This window comes from Dipteris shenzhenensis, chromosome 26, assembly GCF_047967505.1.
Source record: "Dipteris shenzhenensis isolate YYH24624 ecotype China chromosome 26, Dip_SZ_1.0, whole genome shotgun sequence".
Classification (NCBI taxonomy): Eukaryota; Viridiplantae; Streptophyta; class Polypodiopsida; order Gleicheniales; family Dipteridaceae; genus Dipteris; species Dipteris shenzhenensis.
The window spans coordinates 13024502-13044915 of record NC_141621.1 but is presented as its reverse complement, the minus strand read 5'-3'; the positions used below and the strand labels follow the sequence as shown (position 1 = coordinate 13044915).

General features: G+C 42.5%; 1 protein-coding gene across 5 annotated transcripts in view; it reads right to left on the bottom strand.

The window, feature by feature from the left end:
* Positions 1 to 1973: 1973 nt before the first annotated feature.
* The window catches only part of LOC147884692 (uncharacterized), a 66719-nt gene continuing 48278 nt past the window's right edge, over positions 1974 to 20414 (bottom strand). The window contains exons 7-13 of one of the 5 annotated variants that reach the window (XR_015543560.1): positions 17172 to 17295; positions 6225 to 6292; positions 3362 to 3405; positions 3159 to 3222; positions 2959 to 3021; positions 2280 to 2789; positions 1974 to 2106 (exon numbers count right to left, since the gene is read on the bottom strand). Coding sequence is in view for 4 of the 5 variants with exons in the window: in XM_087397607.1 (XP_087253733.1) it covers positions 2577 to 2789; positions 2959 to 3021; positions 3159 to 3222; positions 3362 to 3405; positions 6225 to 6292; positions 17172 to 17295 (576 nt within the window). In the remaining variant the exon portion in view is untranslated. Of the gene's footprint in view, positions 2107 to 2199; positions 2790 to 2958; positions 3022 to 3158; positions 3223 to 3361; positions 3406 to 6224; positions 6293 to 17171; positions 17296 to 20414 lie in introns of those variants that run through there. The other 4 variants (XM_087397607.1, XM_087397608.1, XM_087397610.1 and 1 more) reach the window with 4 other exon arrangements.

The window sequence follows — 20414 nt, the reverse complement described above, 5'->3', positions numbered from 1 at the left end:
GTGCCAACAACAATTGAAGCTCCACCAAACTTTCCCTTGCAAGGAGAGCTTTGCTAGTCAACCAAGTCCTCCTGGCCGTAGCTTGGTATATATTGTCGTATGGATGCTTTTATAGAGCTTGTTTGAGACACCTTAGGCAATTTGTGCACAACTTCTTGTGGACAACATTGGATGGTAGGCATGAACCCCAGGTAGAAGTTGCTTGTGAATATTTATCTCACCACATGTGAAAGGTGATCTAGGGATCATCGACCCAAAATTGAAGTGGAGACCCCCTGGGCAAGCGCATCATTCAAGGCCTCACTCCAAGCTCAAAGACTTGGAAGCTCCAATTTCAACATGGGCTTCTCAAGAACACCCCACGGACAAGTAGGCAGTGAGATACCCCACCGCATATGTGCACCTTGATAGATACACCCTTAGCTGAGAGGGGTTCTTCCTTAATGAGGAGCGTGACGAGGAAGTCTACACACTCATTGACAAGTCTAATTTGTGCCAACACCTAGTGCAATGAGGAGATAAAGCATCAATCCCTTATTTGGCAACTTGATAGATGCACCCTTAGCTGGGAGGGGTTCTTCCTTGAGGAGGAGCGTGCTAAGAAAGTCTCTACACTTATTGAAGTCTAATTTGCGCCCACCCCAAGTGCAATGAGGAGATAAAGCATCAATCCCTTATTTGGGAACCAAAAGGCATGTGACCAAGAAGGCTCTATTGCTTAGACATAGGACGCATATCAATGGGTAATATTGAACCCGCTAGATCTATGGGTTCACGGCACTATCTTCCACATCAACAAGAGGGGCAACTTACTAGCATTGGCATAAGAGAGACAAGACAGAAGATTGTAAAGGAGATTGGTATAGCCAACCTAGAGGCCTAGCAAGAGGGGGTGAGGGGACCTTATAGATGCCACAAAGACCTAGTGGTTAGTTCATCTCTCCGAAACATAAGTCTCTTTCATGACGTCTCACTTGAGGTTATGCAAGGATGTCATCTTTTGGAGTATGTCTTCTTTGGTATACTTCAACGTAGATGTGCGAGGGATTCTGTATTTTGAGTCAAAGGTTATTGACAATGATCCTACGAATGACAAGGTGCTAGCCTTTGTATCATGGCAAAGGATCAAGTCATGAGACGACGTGGAAAGAAATGGGCCATCGATCCACGATCAAACAAGGAATGGCTCTAGGAGGGTCACCTCTTCAAAGAACTATAGTGGAATCCAATAGAGTAGTTTTGACTATCATACGTCACGAGGACAATCAGAGACGATTGCGTGTATCTTCCTTCTACACCACCCACACTAGTCAATGATGTGCAACAAGCTGCCTCCCCCTTGAGCCCCTCGCATTAGTAACATTGGTTGGAGCAACAAGTGCGACACTAGTCCTTACCAATTTTTGGTCAATGATGATCACATATGGACCTCCAACCAAGGAAGGCTCATGAAGTCTTCCCATTGGTCCCTTATTGGAGCAAATGAGGTTTAGAGATGGTACATGCCATTGTTGTGTGGCAGGGGACCTAGGGACACTTGCCCATTGCCTATGGGCCTACTCGGGGCATAAAGGATTTGGCAGTATTCCTTCAAGACTGTAGCCAGGGCACGCCAAGTCTAAGGGTGGTTTTCACGTGGAGCATGGTACAAATAGGAGGCATGTCTTTCCATAAAGATAACCCCATGCTAGAAAAACAAAGATTCGATGCCTCACTCTTGACGGTGTCCGGAGAGCTCTGGGCGGAGAGCAACATTTGGGAAAGCATCACCGCCTGAAACATTTGGGTGGCACATTGTATCCTTGTCATGGGAGGGCAGCAGGTTCATCTGGCTGCTACCCTCATCAATATTGGCTTCATGTCATCTACAACTTGGGTGCCATTGAGCTAGGTACAAATGGTTCCAAGAAATCACTGAAAGGCGGTAGCATCTTTGCGAGGTGCGACCTCCAGGCATCCTTTACATTTTCATGTATCAAGGAATCCATTGGTTATATAATTCACCGCACTAGTTGGCAGCTGCTTCTAGGGTGCCCTATGTAGAGACCTGGGACCCTCTGAAGCAGGCTCTTTGGTTTGTCACAATTTAGTGGAAGGCACTTTTCTCTGAAAAAAGAAAAAATAGAGCTCAAATATGTACTTCATATGACTGAAATATCATTAGCTGAAATAGATTGCCTGCACCAGAATCTAAGACATCTTTTTCTATACCACTACAATGGCCAGAAACAGCGACATTTCATAGCCAAAAGAAAATGATGTAGGGGTTCCATTCTTACAATAATAGTTGCACAGCATGCTCAATTGAGGCTTTCTGAAGCGGCTGAGACCCCAAACAAATTTCAAAATTTCTGAAATTTGCATGCCGACAGTAAATGTGTCGCCATTGCTATGGTGAATAACATTTAATAGATGCAGGTAGACAACACATGTCTCTGTGCAGGATTTCCTGTCAAGAAGGCAAGCACAAGGTAATTTACTGCCTGTGTTACACACAAACATGGCCCGTGTTGTCAAATGTCAGAAACTACTACACAAATGATCTGATTACATGATTTTCAGGTATGGAATGCTTGCTAATCAGCAATTGGATTCAACGGCATGACTGCTTCTAACCAGCTTCTCCTTTTGGTCATCACAGTTCCAGAACCTGAAATAAGTACTCTGCAACTGTGATGTCCCATCCTCTGTCTCATTTGCATGTCTAGATCCCCAGCATACAAGGCGGGGAGTCCATAAGATTTTTTTGAGGGATCTTCAACGAGTTTCCCATTCCCAGTATGCTCCACCTACAACACCACCACCCCAAAAAGTACAAAAACGAGAACAAAACCAAACAGAAAGGGGGGGGGAAGAGTATTAGTATAGTTGAACGTGGCCACATGTGTTCTGCATAGTAAACTGTTTACAAAATGAACAAAAGTGATGTCATGAATTGAGATTTCAAAACCACTTTACATTTACGTTCTCCTGCGATGAGAGGTACAGAGTGACATCTCCTGCACCTGCATCAATCTTGACCTGAAGTATTGAACACACATGTCGATGCATAAATTTTCAGATATTTTTCATTCAGCAGGTGCACTTCCCTTTTGTTCACTCCAAGCCAAAATATGTTTCCAAATATTATGTCAATCCCGATTTAAGGGACATACAACCTCTTTAGCGTTTGTCAGCAATTGCAGCTGCATATTGCCTCCACCTGTAAAAATCTCCGCATTCCTAGATCAGAAACTCAATCAGCAGCTTAAAGAGTTGTTGAACAAAACCTTTGCTTATTTATATTACCACAAACCCTTCACATATAGAAAAGAATATGGGAAGCTCACTTTAAATTTCGAAAACAACGAAGGAGACTCACCCATCCAGCCCGTCAATTTTTACTGCCCCACCATCTGTTGAAACCTGATTCAGAAGCAAACACAGACCAAAGTTCAAGAATTTTATATACAGGAGGAGGGTATATGGATAATTAACCCAGTCATCTGCAAGCTCACAATTCAATAAAGTCGTAAAAGAACCTGGACAATTGCAACATAAAAGAGGTGTCCATTTTCATTGTTCTTTACCATGGCATGTAGTACAAGCATCCTTCAATGTAAAAAGACATTTTGCATTTTTTAGGATTTATCAACCTACACTTTGATTCAGGATACAAGTAAATTGCCACTTGGACATGCATTCCCTTGATCTAATGGTGCACTTTCATGTTTCATTATTTTACGAATCGTTTAGAATAAAGCTCATTCAAAACTTTATAGCATTTGAGCCAAACCAGGTAGGAGCCTGTAATCTATTTCTGTACTTTGTGAGGTTACCCATGACAGAATACGGAAGAATATGAATTTGGTAGAAGGGAGGAGTGAAACCAAGGGTTGTAATTAGCCCAAAAATCAAACATGCCATTTACTTATATGTGAACCTCTCATTGAAGGTGACTCGTGCGCATGCCAAACATAAGAAACTCACATGGAGAGGTATCCTGTGTCAGGGCAATACAAACATTTAGCAAGTTGGCCACTCTATGAGGCCCTAGACTACCCATGCCTCTGAATTGCCCACTTAATTTCTTCTACGCTAACATTCATATTTAATTCCATTTTATCAATGTGTTCATGAAAAAACAGGCCATTTTCCACTGGCTGTCCCATACACAACATATGTGCAGCATGGTTCCCATCAATTTCCCCTTCCATCAGGAGGTAAAGAAAATAACAGAACCTTGTAATTGAATGAGAAAATAGAGCTTACAAGGGACGCCAGCCGAGGGGATGCGAGAGGCTTCCAAGGAGGGGCAACTTATGAACCCCCAACAACCCATGTGCCACCAACTTTTGTCAACTATGGGGCTCCACAGGTTCCACCCTATCGCCCATTGCATGGAACCACCGTGCCCATGCCCCATGACCCACCCCCTCTTGGAGTATGACCGTTTCCATCCATACCTATTGCTCCAATGAATGCAGGCCTTAGCACATCCATTCCAATGCCGGTACCAGCAACTACATGGATACCACCACCAGGACCAGGCTTAAGGCCACCCCTGCATCTCGTTAGGCCCACAACGGCACTGCCCCCAGCAGCTACCCAAATAGTGTTAATTGACGAGGCAATGCGCATCTTGGTGAATGCCCTAAGAAGGGGGGCCACACCACCTCCATCTGCCCGAGTGTTTCCCTCAAGGATTCATAATCCCTGAAGGAGCTGACCCATAGCCATCTCCAAGTTAATGACCAAATTCCTTTGGGAAGGAGACCCGATCTCCCACGTGGAGCGATTTGAGAAAATTTGTGAAGCCTATGGGGCTCCCGGGGACCTAGAAATGGCCAATGCGTTTGGTTTTAGCATGGATGGCAAAGGAGGCCAATGGTATAGGGTTCTCACCCTGAAAGAGAAAGTCAACTGAGAGACACTGAGAAAGACCTTCATTGTGGGGTTCTCGCCCCCAGTGGACATAAATGGAGCCCAATTAACTAGTTGTATGAGATAAAGTAGAACGACAAGGAATCCCTTCGGGACTACATAGCCAGAATCAAGCCCCTCAATGCCCACTATGAACCATATGAGCAAATGAGCGATAAATGACTATTGCCCCACTTTCTCATTGGATTGGTAAACCCAAAGCTGCATGACCACTTAATGGTGATGAATCCTACCTCCTTCGATTCATGCAACAAGGTAGCTATCCGCATAAGTGACAATATGATGGACAAGGGTCATGCAGATAAAACCCCGATTCCATCAGAAGTAGCTCCATCAATGAGGTCTTCCAGTGTGGAAACGATCAAGAAGGAGACCAACGTGCCCAAGGGTGTGGACATGAGTGACCTGGCCTCCGATTAGCTAAATCAGCTAGGCCAATAGTGGAGGTCAGGAAACTCCAAGGAAGTGCCAAGCAACCCTCACTTGTTTCCATGGAGAGACAACGTCTTGTGTGGGGTATGCAATGGCAACCATCCCTCCAATGAGTGTCTGCGCATGAGGGCAAGGCCAGCACTTCACCTCTTGGGGCACATTGCCCTGCCTTCACTGCACGAGTTTTGGCTTACAGGGCTTACACAAACCAAGGAAGGAAAAGCCTATTGCCTGGGAATCAACAACTGTGAAACACAGCAACCAAAAGGCAGAAAGTTTCAGCAAGAGAATAACCAGGTAGGGGGTGAAAACATCCCATGCAGGCCTCCTAGCATCATGCAGCCTGCTTCGAAATCGGCCACTGACAAGCTCAACCATTCCCTAAGCTTCCCAATGGAGAAGTACCAACCTAGAACGTGGATCTATATCCACCTCTCACAATCCGGGTCAACAACAAAAAGAGGCAACCAGGTCCCTCCCCCTGCTCAGCCTACGAATTCTGCTTAAACCCTTTCACTCTTGGGATCCATTGGCAGTAAGCTAGATCATCAAGGAGAGCCCTCTTGTGCTAGAAATATTCATATTGATTAAGGTGGTGGTGGATGGTTTTGGCCTTAGAAGAGGCTTCAATGTCAGTCCAACCAAAGAGGTTCTTATGGGACCACCTCAATCCCACCATCTTTAGAGTATCGCTCTTCCCCAAGACAAATAACAGACACATATGCACTCTTTACAACTCCATACAAATGTTACAAAAATGAGCAGCTAAAGTGGCTACAAGAGCTAAAAACTTACAAAATCGTGGGAAGACACCAATTACAAAGATGGAAGAAACACCACATCCATTCTCTCACACAGTAAAGACTTACATAAGCCATTTGTTGTGCTTGAAGATGCTTGATTTCCACGTGACCTCCACCAGATAGGAGTCTGACATCTACAACAATACAAAATGTTACTCAACCACTTCTTTTAAGCATTCAGTCCTGGAGAAAGAAACTGATCACCTGTCACTCTGCAATTTTTCAAACACAAGCTTAAGGGATGCATTTGAGTGGAATGCCATACAAAAAATGTTGGAATGTTGCAATTGATCTACAAGCATGAGACACTTAACAGTTGGTCAAGCACTCCAATTGTGCAAGAGGCAACCCTATGACTTCCCGGATTTTAAAAATGAAAATGTTTTAAAAGAAAACCAAAGTGGTGCTGTTGGTAAGATTGGGAGACCAGCTGCAGCAAAAAAAATATTCATCAATGTAGTTGGACCAATGGATATAGTGTAGCCCTGCTATTTTACCATAGTTAAAGGCCGTCCATGCCTCAAGTGATCCTGATTTTAGATATGTGTGCTGTGAGTTTGTGTTGTTCTGCCCTATTCTGATACATTCTACTTTAATATCATGCTCTGCATCAAAACGCCCCGGTGCCTTGAGATTCCTTGCTTAAAGGTTCAAATTGCTTCAAAAGGTCTATTTAATGGAGCATAGTGCTCTTTTACAAAAGTGCACAAACTTTCTCCCAACTGATTTGTATGTTTTCCTTTTAAGGAAACCCTACAAGTCCCAGAAGATGCGCTCCAAGCAAATCTTTACAAGAAGGCCTACCATAGTCAAAGATTTGTTAAGACTTCGCCATTGCTTCTGTTGCATCCAAGGCGATTGGTGCACAGAACTAATAGTGTCTTTCTTTGCTTTCCCATACTTTGTTTTCATGAAATTTGCACACAACATGGATATTATTCCTAAATGCACTTGTTACATACACCCATTGTCCCTCCACAACCTCTTTGAAGATGGGGAAAATATAAACAAAGCCTGTCAAAACATGCCAGAACCCCATTGCTGGGGTAATCTGAGGTCATACATTTTGGCACCCTGCCCTACAAAGGCGCCTAGCCCCATGCCAGCATCTAACTGAGAATTCCCCAATGTGTAGTATTCCCAAACACATGCATCACTAGGCACCTTAGATTACTAAATCAGCCCAAGAGTGAACCAATGAACCACTCATTTTTCCAACACATGCTGTATGAGACTGAGATGCTTCACACATGCATAGGGTTTCTATATCCACTTGGTTTTTACACCCATGAGTTGATTTTCTAACACCTTCATACATGACCTTGGGAGTGATCCTTGGTATATTAGGCATGATGTTTTGGTTTAACGAGGTAAGAATGAAATTACTCAGTGTAAACCCATAAGGCCGGCATAATCTTCGAAAACAAATATCGTAAATGCTTCTCCAAGAATCTAAAGTACCACCCAGATCTAAAGTACTACATCAATCACTCACATAGCTCCGAGATAGAAACTTCAAAATCCACTCTTAATCAAAAGTTGAACAAATTTCGATTTTTCTAGCTTAAATTGTGAGCTTAGCAAGCATAGGCTAGTTTATGTGTTATAGGCCTAACGTATGACTAATTGTATGCATGGGTAGAGAAACCAAGGAGCAAAATTTTAAAGAGCTAATTAAATACAATCAGTTAATATTATTTTTATTTATAAATCCTATTTAGGTTAGGTTGACTACTTTATTATAAATATTAAGTTAATCAAATAATCCCTAATTAATAAATGAATTTCATATAATAAAAGCAATTTTAAAGCTTTTCACTTTCTTATTCTTTAAACTTCTCCTTTAGTCTAATTCTCCTCTTCATTTCATCATCGATTGGAGCTTCCTAGAGCCATCTTCTTGCTATCACTTTCTTCCACCTCACAAGCTCCCCTCAAGGTGGTGTTGTGTCAAGCTTCCTTCAACCTGAATTTCAAAATCAGCCGTAACTCTTTGTCCAAATGCCATCTCTTTCATTGTTTGCTATTAGCTTGACTATCAACTATCATCCTATATAAAAATTGCTACTTGTTTTCACCCTCCAAGATGAAATTTGAGGTCTTCTACTTGCTATTATGAGCAGATTCCGTCATCTGGACTCCGTTTCTGGATCCGTGTGAGCCAAAGTGTTCCTCATCAGTTTCGTCCAATTTCCCAAAATCACCCTGTTTTGCAGGTTTCCTGTTCATCTTTGCTAGTTCCACACCATAGCTTGCACCTCGCCATCACTAGAAAATAGATCTTGCTTTGGTTTGGCTTCCATACAAACCCACACATGATGATTTCTACAAACGATTTGCAGATTCCAAGCTCCAAGACACCTGTTAGGCCGACAATTTGCACCAGGATCATTCCTAGATCATAGATGGTTTGATCTAGACACTTATTCCAGAATTATCATTTGTTTCTTGAACTATTTTGGGTTGGATCTTGCTGCGTTTGGGGTTCCGCAGCATTTCTTGCTGATATTTATCCAGTTTCCTTAGTGTGGTGATTGATTTTGCTTCTACAACTGGTTTAAATTGATTCAAAGTAAACTTTATATAGCAACTTACTGGATACTAATGCTACTCACAAAGAGGTGCATGTGATAGACTCTACATGGAAGGATTTTTTGGAATTTTACTAGACTTCACCGAGGTTTTATTGGAGATTTGCCGTGACATTTTGTTATTGGACTCTTGATTTAAGGAGGAAAACACTGTAAACATTCATCTGTTATATGTTTAGGGCTTCTAGGTTTCTGTATTGTACAAAATTCTGACAATAACATTGTATTTACAACCGGAATAAAGAAATATACCAGAGTTTACCTCTAGTAGGCATTGTCCTCGTTCACACCCAATGTGGTATAATTATTTTGCTTTTTTCTAAACCATATTCCTTTGGTGTCACTAATTCTTTATGTCTTCTAAACCATATTCCTTTGGTGTCACTAATTCTTAATTTCTTCTAAACCCTATTCTTTATTTCACCCAATGGTCCTCGTTCACACCCAATGTGGTATATTATTATTTTGCTGTCTTATAAACCGTATTCCTTTGGTGTCACTTATTCTTTATTTCTTCTAAACCCTATTCCTTTATGTGAAAAGTTTGAACATATTGCCTTTAAAGTTTAAGTTATAATTCAGTTTGTGGCTGTTTAATTTTCTAAGCATTTCTTTGGAGTGTAATTTAAGTGAATCACTCGAACTGGTCAGAGGTTCAGTTAGTTGGTCTAACCAAGTCAGACTGGTTAGACAAACCAGGTTTGGCCAACTAACCTTGGCTGTAGTTAACCAGACCATAGTTGGTTAACTAGATTACAGTGGGTTGAATTCAGTTGGGAGCCAACTAACCAGACCAGAACCAGTCAGTCTAGTTAGAGTAACCAGCCAGTTACCCATCTGGTTACTGTTCACCCCAAAAAAAAAAAAAGACAGTTGCAGAGACTGTTTCTGCTAGCAGATTTCACCTGCCTGTCAGACTTTTGCTGTCAGAAAAGCAGCAGAAAAGCAGAGAAAACAGAGATTTGCAGAAAAAGAGTATGCATGCCTTTGAGCAGTGAAAAGAGGGAAAAACATATGCTTTTCGAAGCCATCTGCAGCAGCCAGAAAAGGGGCAATATAGTTGTTGATGCTTTGGCAACTATGTGGGTATATGCCTTGAATTGACAGCCAGTACTGGCATAGATTGTGAATGCAAGACACCTCTTGTTGAGGTAAATTTTCTCTTTGAAAAGCGAAGGCAGCGTGCATCAGTTGCATACACAATGTGTGTGAGAAATTTGCAGATCTCGGACGAGTTGTGAGAAAATGGCTCAATCACCTATCCAGTGGGATTCACAAGATAGGGATGCGCATCCAAATCAGAGAAGTGTGCAACAAACTCAGCAAGAATTTGAGCACATGGTACGCACTCATATACAAGAGATGGAAAATCTCAGAAAGGATCCAAGGGCTCAGCATTTGTTTCAAGCAGAAGCTATGCCTAATGCATTATATGACGTGCCAATGCCAGAGGCACACTCTCGTGTATAGCCAGAGAAAGAGAGATCTCATAGGGGACGGTCTCATAGCAGGAAGAGATCGAGGCATCATCACCGATCTCCTAGTCAATCACCGTCTACCTCGAGTTCGACTTCTGTATCTTCTTCTTCATCAGATAAACCATCAAGGAAAAGAAGGAAACATAAGAAGTCTAGGACGAGAAAGTCTTCCAAAGAGACCAAGGAATTTAAAGAGGGAGGTAATCCATCTACAGTACTATCCTTGCATGCAGGACGTGCTGAAAGAAAGAAAACTGATTTTTCAAAATCAGAAAAGAAAGAGTACCCCAAGGTTGAAAAGAAAGGGTTTCAGCCTCAGAAGCCGAGGGGTACTCCATAGATGGGAAATGCTTCAAGTGCGGCAAAGAGGGGCATGTGGCTGCCCAGTGCCCAGAAAAGCCTTCAACTTCGAAGGGAAAAGAGGCAGAGAAGCCACGAGGACCGCAAAAGCCAATGGCAGGAGGAATTCCTGACATACTCGGTCATGTTTCAAACCCAGAAGAATGAGAATTGCTGCTATCATGGGGCAAAGTCAGAGACCAGCAAGCGCTAATTTTATTTGATCCAGGGGCTACTGATAATTTCATATCAAAGGACTTAGCCCTGAGGCTGGAAATAAAGACGGAGGAGTTGGGCAGGGCTTTGGATGCCGATCACATGTTCTGTGGGAATCCTTTGCCAGTCACTCCCTTGATAGGGAAGCTCCGTCTTCATGTATAGAGTTATGTGGATCAGGAAGACTTCTTCATTTCTCCATTAAAACATCATGATGTAGTCTTGGGAATGCCTTGGTTTCATCGCAAGGCAGTGAAGTTGACTCTTTCTGAAAAAGTGCTGGAGTTTGTGGATAGGGGGAAAAATCAGCGTTTAGTTGCCAAGAATAGAGGGGAGACTATCCCCATTGTATCTGATGTTACATGTGGTAAAGCAATAAAGTCTGCAATTTCCGCGTACATGGTTTTTGTAAAAGAAAAAGAGAATGATATGCATGCAGAAATGAATGATGCAGACAAAGATAAGTTTCAGTTTCTTGTAAACTTTAAAGATTGCTTTTCCGATGCTTTGCCAGGGGAGTTACCCCCAGAGAGACCAGAAGATCATCAGAAAGAGTTAATGCCTGGTAGCGAGCCACCCAATAGGCCCCCATACACAGTTAGTGCAACTTAGAGAGAGGAGATTATGGCTCAGGTACAGGACTTGCTGTCCAAAGGGTTGATTCAGCCCAGCTCATCTCCTTTTTGTTCCTCTGTACTGCTAGTACAGAAGAAAGATGGTTCATTCCGTATGTGCGTCGATTATCGCGCACTGAACAAAATGACCATCAAGAATAGAATCCCTATTCCGCGCATTGATGATGTGCTGGATCAGTTAAATGGAGCTTCAGTTTTCAGCAAGATAGACTTAAAGAGTGGCTATCACCAAGTGAGGATACAGCCTCAGGATGTGCACAAGACAGCGTTCCGCACTACATTCGGTTGTATGAATACTTAGTGATGCCTTTTGGGTTGACAAATGCTCCAGCCACATTCAATAGAATGATGGATCGCATCTTCCGAAAATACAGGCATTTCATGGATACTTTCTTTGATGATATCCTAGTCTTTTCAAAGACAGAAGAAGAGCACAAGGAACATCTTGCTATAGTGTTTCAAGAGCTGAGAAATTATCAGCTCTATGCAAACAGCAAGAAAAGTGAATTCTTCTTGGAAGAAATCCATTATCTGGGGCATATAATATCCAAGAATGGGATACAGATGGATCCAGTAAAGATCCGTGCCATTCAAGAATGGCCAAAGCTGAAAATTGTGCATGAAGTTCGAAGTTTCCTAGGCCTGTGTTCTTACTACAGAAGGTTTATCAGGCATTTTGCTGATATCGCAGCTCCAAGAAAAATGCAGCCTTCACATGGGGAATATCACAGAAGAACGCATTCAATACACTCAAGGAGAAGTCGACTACAGAGCCTATTCTTGTAGTCCCGGGTCTTTATCAACCTTTTGAAGTTGATTGCGATGCTTGTGGAGAGTGTGTTGGGGCTGCATTACATCAGAATGGACATGTAGTAGCCTACAAGAGCCGAAGATTGCGTGATGCAAAATCTGAGATACTTTTTGACTCAGACCAAACTTTCCGAGAAGCATATGAAATGGGCAAACATGCTGTCAATGTATCATTTTCAGATTGTCCATACCCCAGGAATTCGGAACAGAGTGGCAGATGCCTTGTCCCGAAGACCCCAGGTCAATAATGTGACTATTGTTTATCATCAGGACCTAGAAGGCATGAGAGAGCAATATGCTAGTGATGCAGATTTTGGTAAGATTTTACAGCAAATGCAAGAGGGGCAATCCACCAATCACTATTCCCTGAAAGATGGGTATCTAATGAAAGATGATTGCCTATGCATCACCCAGGAGATGAGGAAAAAGATTTTGGAGGAATGCCATGCACCTCCCTATGCTGGACATAGAGGAATTACAGCAACAACTCTAGCACTAGAGAGGTATTTCTTTTGGCCAGGGATGCGGAAAGATATACATCAGTTTGTTACTAAATGCCTTACGTGTCAGAAAGTGAAGTATGATAGACGGAAGGCACCTGGCCTACTTATGCCTCTTCCCGTGCCTCAGGCACCATGGGAAAGTATTACAATGGACTTTATTTTTTATTTGCCAAGATCAAAGTCAGGGAATGATGGGATTTGGACTATCATTGATAGATTCAGCAAGCAAGCTCATTTCATTCCGGTTCACAAAACCATAAAGGCAGATCATATGGCTAAGCTTTTCATGGCACAGATCTTTAAGCATCATGGTATGCCTAAGTTCATTGTTAGTGATCGAGATCCCAGAATGACCAGTCTATTCTAGAGAGCTTTATTTGATAACATGGGGACGAATCTGAATTTTTCTTCTTCTTTCCATCCCCAGACAGATGGTCAAAGTGAAGTAGCAAATTCTACAGCATTAGATATGCTGAAATGCTACGTAGGTGACCAAGGTTCAGACTGGGAAAAGTACCTACCATTAGAGTTTGCTTACAATAATACAGTGCACAGCTCTACAGGGAAAGCCCCCTTTGAGGTCATTTATGGGAAGGTGATTTTGCCACCTATATTGAGGACCAAAGATGAAATATTTGCAGCTGATCAGTTTGTGAGAGACCTCCAGACAGCTTATAGCCAAGTCCGGACAGCAATCGAAAGGTCTCAAGAGAAACATAAAAGAGCTGCAGATAAGCATAGGAGACAGTTAGATCTCAAGGAAGGGGATTGGGTACTTTTGAAGTTTGAAAAAGCTAGGCTCCGCAAGTTTAGAGGGCAAACACAAAGTGTATGCAAAGTTATCTCCCAGATACTATGGCCCTTTCAAGGTTACAAAAAGAACAAATGAGGTCGCATACAGGTTAGCATTGCCAGAGCATTGGAGGATTCACAATGCATTCCATGTGAGTCTTCTAAAGAAATTCCAAGGACCAGAGCCTACAGAACCAGTATCAGAGGATCCACCAGAAGTGGATGAGCTGGAGGAGGTCTTCAACCAGAGCAACTTGTGTACCATACTGTACGCAAAGGCCCTCAGGGCAAGAAGTTTTACAGGTATCTTGTAAAATTCAAGAATTATATGGCATTAGATGCCAAGTGGATGGACGAAAACATGTTATCCGACCATCCACAGATTTTGGATGTTTACAAGGAAGCTTTTCAGTTGAGGTCAACCGAATAGAAGCCGAGGGGATGTCACCACGATGTAAATATCCTAAGTCAAAGTACAGTTGACCATTTATTTGATCATAATTAAAGAGTTTTATATGTGTTAATTATGGTCAAAGAGTTCTTTTAATGGTCAAAGGATTGACTACGGTCAAAGATACTTGACTCTAGTCAAGTAAACCTGACTTCGGACAGGGAGACTTGGTTTATTACCAAGAGGGTTAACTGCGGTTAATTAAAGAACTACAGAGCTGACTACGGTCAGAGAGTGTTGACTTCGGCCAACGAGACTTGGCATGCGCCAAGAGGGTTAACCACGGTTAACCAAGATGTGCCAACTTCGGTTGGAGAGTTGTGCCAACTTCGGTTGGAGAGACTTGGCTATAATTAAGGCGCCTCGACCCTTGGTCAAAGCTCCTTAATTATGATCAAGAGTGTTGACTCCGATCAACCAGAAAATAAATATATATTTTTATATTTGTTTAGGTGTGCACATGTATTTAGTGGGGACGCCCACCGTGACTAGAATTAGTCCACAGTGTGTTATTTGCATGCAAAGCGCTAACAATTAATGGGTGCCATGGTGGTGTGCTTTAATTAATTGTTGCAGGTACTAGGAAGAGTTATTTTTCCTAAGCGTTATGGGAGCCTAACAAGCATCTAGGAGGCGGTTCGCGTGACCAAGTGCTTTGAAGACTCTAGAATGGCCCTTAGTGGCATGTAATAGGACTTAGAAATAAAATACCTTCGGGGGGGTCCAGCCCGACATGTTGTCCTGGGCCCTAGCAGTGTGGAGAGAGAGAGAGAGAGAGAGAGAGAGAGAGAGAGAGAGAGAGAGAGAGCTCTTATGAGTATTTCTGTAGTAAATTCTGAGAGTGAGGATCTGTAGAGAGAGAGCTAGCGATTGCAAGCAACACCATTGGAGTTAAACATGGACGCACTCTATGCCTACTGTTTTTGGGCTTTCCAACTAGCCTCTTTTTGTTGTGGATCACAACTGGTAAAGATTTCATCCCCGTCTTGCTCCAAGCAAATGCCGTCGTTTTGATTTTAGAAACACCTATGAGACTACATATGGACTTGGTAGTTCTACAAGCCTTTTGTAAGAGCCTATACATAAAGGTCAACCTTGGCAAAACCAAGGACATGATCTTTAATACCAATGAGGCTGAACTTTAGCGCGAGCCATTCACTCTAGAAGGCGATCCACTTGAGATATCTAGGTCCTATGTATACTTAGTTGTGCATTTTCGTGGGTCCCTAGTCCACCATGAAAGTGGCAACGAGGGAGGGATAACAATGTTTCTAGGCACACTTTCAACACATTGACATGAAGCCTATAACCCTTTCTGTAGAAGGCTTTTTTGGACTCTCTCATCAAACTTGCAACTCTTTCTATAGGAGGCTTTTTTGGACAACAAACCTCAAAAAGGATGAATTGGGGGCTTCAAGACGTTACAAGTCATGATACTTTGATGCAAGATTTTGAGGAAGCGGTACACTCCACACAGCAGTATACTTCCAGAGTTCGCAATGAGACTTCCACATATATGCATCCTTTCAGATCATCACATACCTCAACCAAGCCAAACAATATGGCTTTATTGAGTGGGGCAAACAAAGGTCACAATGGAGGGACCTTTTATCAACCATGAAACCCATGGTTGAGGAAGATGAGCCGTATACCTCAACCAAGCCAAACAATATGGCTTTATTGAGTGGGGCAAACAAAGGTCACAATGGAGGGACCTTTTATCAACCATGAAACCCATGGTTGAGGAAGATGAGCCGTGTTGGAACGCATGTGTGACTAGACAATTTCACTCACATGGCATGCTTCCAAACGAGCTCCTTAGATACTCCTTTCTTGCACTTGACATCAAAACATCAAAGACAACCTATGGCAGCTTTACATTCAGCAAACATTGGTATACCCACCATAACCACATTCCACCAAAAAGACCCTCTAGAGAACCCTTCCTCTACCTAAGCGAGGGTAGTTTACACTGTGATGGCTATGAATCCACATCTCCCAAGAGGTACGGTTACCATAAGTCAAATTTCTCCACATGACTGAGAATGGCCTCATTCATGCACCAAGATAGCTATGAATCCACCTCTCCCAAGTAATCCGGATCACCATAGATCAACTTCAAAACCCATCTCATATGTTAAGATATGCTTTTTTTCCTAGTATTTGGACATGAACCAGGTCATTAACTACCCTAACCAAACATGCACTCTAGCATCACCAGACGCTCACAAGGCCTGATGCTGGACGTGAAACTCAATAATAATTGATCGTAGACTCCCTCGCGGGAGAACACGCTACATTGATTGAAGGTCACCATGCTTGAGATCCCAAGCCTAGCCTCTAGAGACAAGAGCCCCATGAGTTGTGATCCTATTTGTGGCACCCCTGTTGTCACATCAAGCAGCGTCACATTGGCCATGGGTGAAACCCCACAAGGAGTAGGGGATAACAAGAGTAAAACTCAAACATGTTTCAAGGCACCATGAATTCGATTGCTCATTTTAGGATTTCCGTTTTGAAGAAACTTCTTCCAAGTGAGGTGGTCCTAGTTTGAAAGCTCACACTACCAAGTCCTACAAGCGATAGATTGTTGGAATGACGTCAAAACATCGTCTCTTCAATGTCCTTTTACAGTATGCTAGTGTGCACATTGTTGTCATCTCTTCCTATCAAGCCATCGGATGCCCCTTAGAACTTTAGTGAGAATAACTATTTAGAGCTCAACCATTTCCAAGTGTTTGTATTGAGCTTGAGAATCAAAGGCATCCTAGGAGGGGATGCTATTAGCTCTGTTCACTAAGTGTTTTCCCTTTACAAGTGTGTCTCTTTGGTTTTTTCTCACAAATAATCAAGGGGTTATGACACTCAACAAATGTCATCGACAAACATAGACTATCACTAGCACACAAACTTCCATTAGCAATGCCTCGAGCATGATCATTGGTGGTTTCCCTTGTCATTTCATCATAAGACATCAACCAATCATTTGTGCAATACTTTCATTGAGATCTATGTAAGAGCTAGTATTCAATTCTTTGCTAGTTAGTCACTGGACTACAATCACATTTCCCTCTTAAACATCGAGAAAAAAATCCACTACTCCAAGTAGCTTTGCATCATGCAGCAATGAAATGTAAGGAGCCCCTACACAAAATTTCTTATGGCCAAAAGATAGTTGTGACTATGAAGTCATCTTACCTTCTCCATAGGCAAAACCAATATCCACATCACCTCCACCACTATCCATATGCATTGTCGTTCCTAAAGCTTTTTTCATTGAGAGGCCACCACCACCAGTTTTCACTGTAAGAATGGCTGACACCTATTTTAACAAAGAAAGGAGGAAAACTTCATGGATATACAGTAAGCGATTTAGCAATAATGTATACATTGTGAATTCATGTGTGGCCACAAGAAAAAGATCCTTTTTGCTATATATTCAATAAACTTAGCTTAAAAGTATCCAAGTACAAAATTCTTCTAGCATCTCTTAAAGACAATCTGATCCTATACAACTTACATTCCTCAGCTCTTACTAATAAGCTAACTCCATTAAAGTATTAGGAAGACAGTACACATACTACTTAGCTTGAAAAAGGGAGAAAATACTATATCCATAATTTAATAGAAATACATAATTTAGAGAGAACAAAGTAACTTTGTTGAAATAAACCTACACAAACACAATAAATGAAAGGGCAGGCTGATTTTTGAAGATATGAAATTCGCGTTGACTCATGCCCTTGCGTTGGTATGCCCTGATTTTTCATGGTCGTTTATTGTGGAGGCGGATGCCAATAGCAAACGATTGGGGGATTTTTTTAGGAAAAAGCATGGTGTGTAGGAATATAAAAGCAAGAGCTAGAAACTAGAAAACTAGAAGTAAAATAAGAACAAGATTGAAAGACAAAGAAGTACCTTGAGAGAATGAGTGTAGACAAGACACAAGCTAGATAGATTGCAATGATGTGACCCATGAATATATGGGCCAAAGTACAAGACATAGAGCAAGAGTGCTTATGGGATAATTGTAGAGGTGCCACATGGCACACACTCAAGACACAAAGACTAAACTGAGACTAGACAAATCTAGACTAGGGAAATAGTACACCTAGTGTGCACTTATCTCCAACACCCTCCTTAAGTGGACACTAGGAGGAAGACAGAAAGACAAGACTAGAAGATAGACATAAAGACCGATAGACTGAGAGACAAGATAGAAGACATGACAGACAAAAATCCTGAGACACCCCTCCTCAAGTGATATCCTCATATGGGTCCACAAGGGTAGGGACAAGATGGATCTAAAACAAAACACAGTCAGATTGATAGACAAATAGACAGACAGACAAGACTAGATAGACAGCAGACTGACTGTAGACAAACAGATAGACCTTGGAGACATTCCCTCCTCAGGTCCAAAAGCAGAATGAGTAAGACACTAGAACCCGTTGACCTACATCATCGGTGGTCAAAGTGGTAGACAAGAAATATGAAGTAATCAGAAAGCCCACTTCTCATCATATGAGGAAGGAACAGCAAGATCTGCTGATGGAGATGTTGCAGCAACATGGGCTGAGGTAGATGCAGGGGTTGATGTAGAGGGTTTGGAGTAGCAGTCCTTCTCCCAGTGATTATCACGGCCACAAATGGTGCATGGATGAGCCTTGAAACAGTCCTTCTCCATATGATTAGTTTTGCCACAATGGGTGCAAGGCTTTCTTACCTTAGAACTTCCTTTCTTTGCTAAAAATGCAGTGTCAGTTACCTTTCATTGTTGAGTTCTTTCTTCTTCTTGGAGAGCATTGATGATCACTTCAAGAGTAGGACTATTGTGATACTTGAAGGTAGTGACAAGAGTAGCATAGGTGTCACGTAAGCTTTTGAGAAGCACAGCAATAGCAATATCTTCGGAGATGGGGGACTTCACTGATGCAAGCTGAACCATAAGACTGCGAAGATAATTGACATGAGAGGCTATAGTAGCTCCTTCCTGCATATGTAGATCAAAGAATGAGATCATAAGTGCAATCTTAGAGTTTTTAGATCGGGGTCCAAAAAGGGTATCCAAAGTGATCCATGCTTGAGAAGCAGACTGTATGTCAGAGATGTGATGAATGTAATCATCTCCAAGACCGAGCAAGATGATAGCATAGGCTTTGTCGTTCTTCGTAGTGACAACTTGCTCAATGTTGGAATCTTCGGGAGCAGCACGGTGAACAACCTCCCAAAGACCTTCTTTCATAAGATGGCACTTGATTTTGATTTGCCAAGTATGAAAGTTGGACCCATTGAATTTGTCGATAGACATGAGAGAATGAGTAGAAGAGGCCATGTGGGAAGGTCTTACCTCTTGCTAAGATGCAAGGGCAGTGTCTATTCCCTTACAATACTGTAGAAATAAATGAAAGAAGAGATCCAAGAAGCCGGCTCGCTCACCACTTGTAGACTCTTCAGCTCCAAAGCAATGCCGTAGGGAAGACGTGGGCAGCTCTTCAGCATAAACAGGGACGGCAGCTCACAGGCGATCTCTGTGGTTCGCAGCAGCAAGACTTTGAGTTTGAGCATCAAGGGAGAAGATGGCGCAGATCACGAACAACAGCTGGAGAGGTGCGGCTTGTTGAAAGAGGTGAGCGTGCAGATCTGGCAGAGAGCGGAACTGCGCAGCAATGGCGCGCAGATCTGGCAGAGATGGCGCGCTGAGCGCAGCAATGGCGCGCAGATCTGGCAGAGAGATGGTGGGGCAGAAAGAAGCGGTGGCGCCAAGAGTGGCAGGGCAGACAGGAGCAGCCCGTTTCGGAGATGATGGCGACCAGCTGAGCGGGGCAGAAATCTGAGAAGAGGCGGCTCCTTCAGCTCACAAGATCGGGGTAGAAGCAGAGGATAGCTGGGAGAGGTGCAGCTATGGCTACAGCAGACTGAGGGGAGAGAAGAGGGATCTACATGGCTCTGATACCATGTAGGAATATAAAAGCAAGAGCCAGAAACTAGAAAACTAGAAGTAAAATAAGAACAAGATTGAAAGACAAAGAAGTACCTTGAGAGAATTAGTGTAGACAAGACACAAGCTAGATAGATTGCAATGATGTGACCCATGAATATATGGGCCAAAGTACAAGACATAGAGCAAGAGTGCTTATGGGATAATTGTAGAGGTGCCACATGGCACACACTCAAGACACAAAGACTAAACTGAGACTAGACAAATGTAGACTAGGGAAATAGTACACCTAGTGTGCACTTATCTCCAACATGGTGTGACTGCTTTTGAAAGCAAAAAGTTCGATGACAAAGAGCTCTATTACCATGTTTATGACCAAGAGATGCTGGCTATCCTACATGCTTTTAAAAAGTGGCATCACTACTTGGATGGTGGGAAGATCAAAGTCAAGACCGTCACATAAGACTTGAATACTTTCTTATGCATCCCAGCTGTCAGCA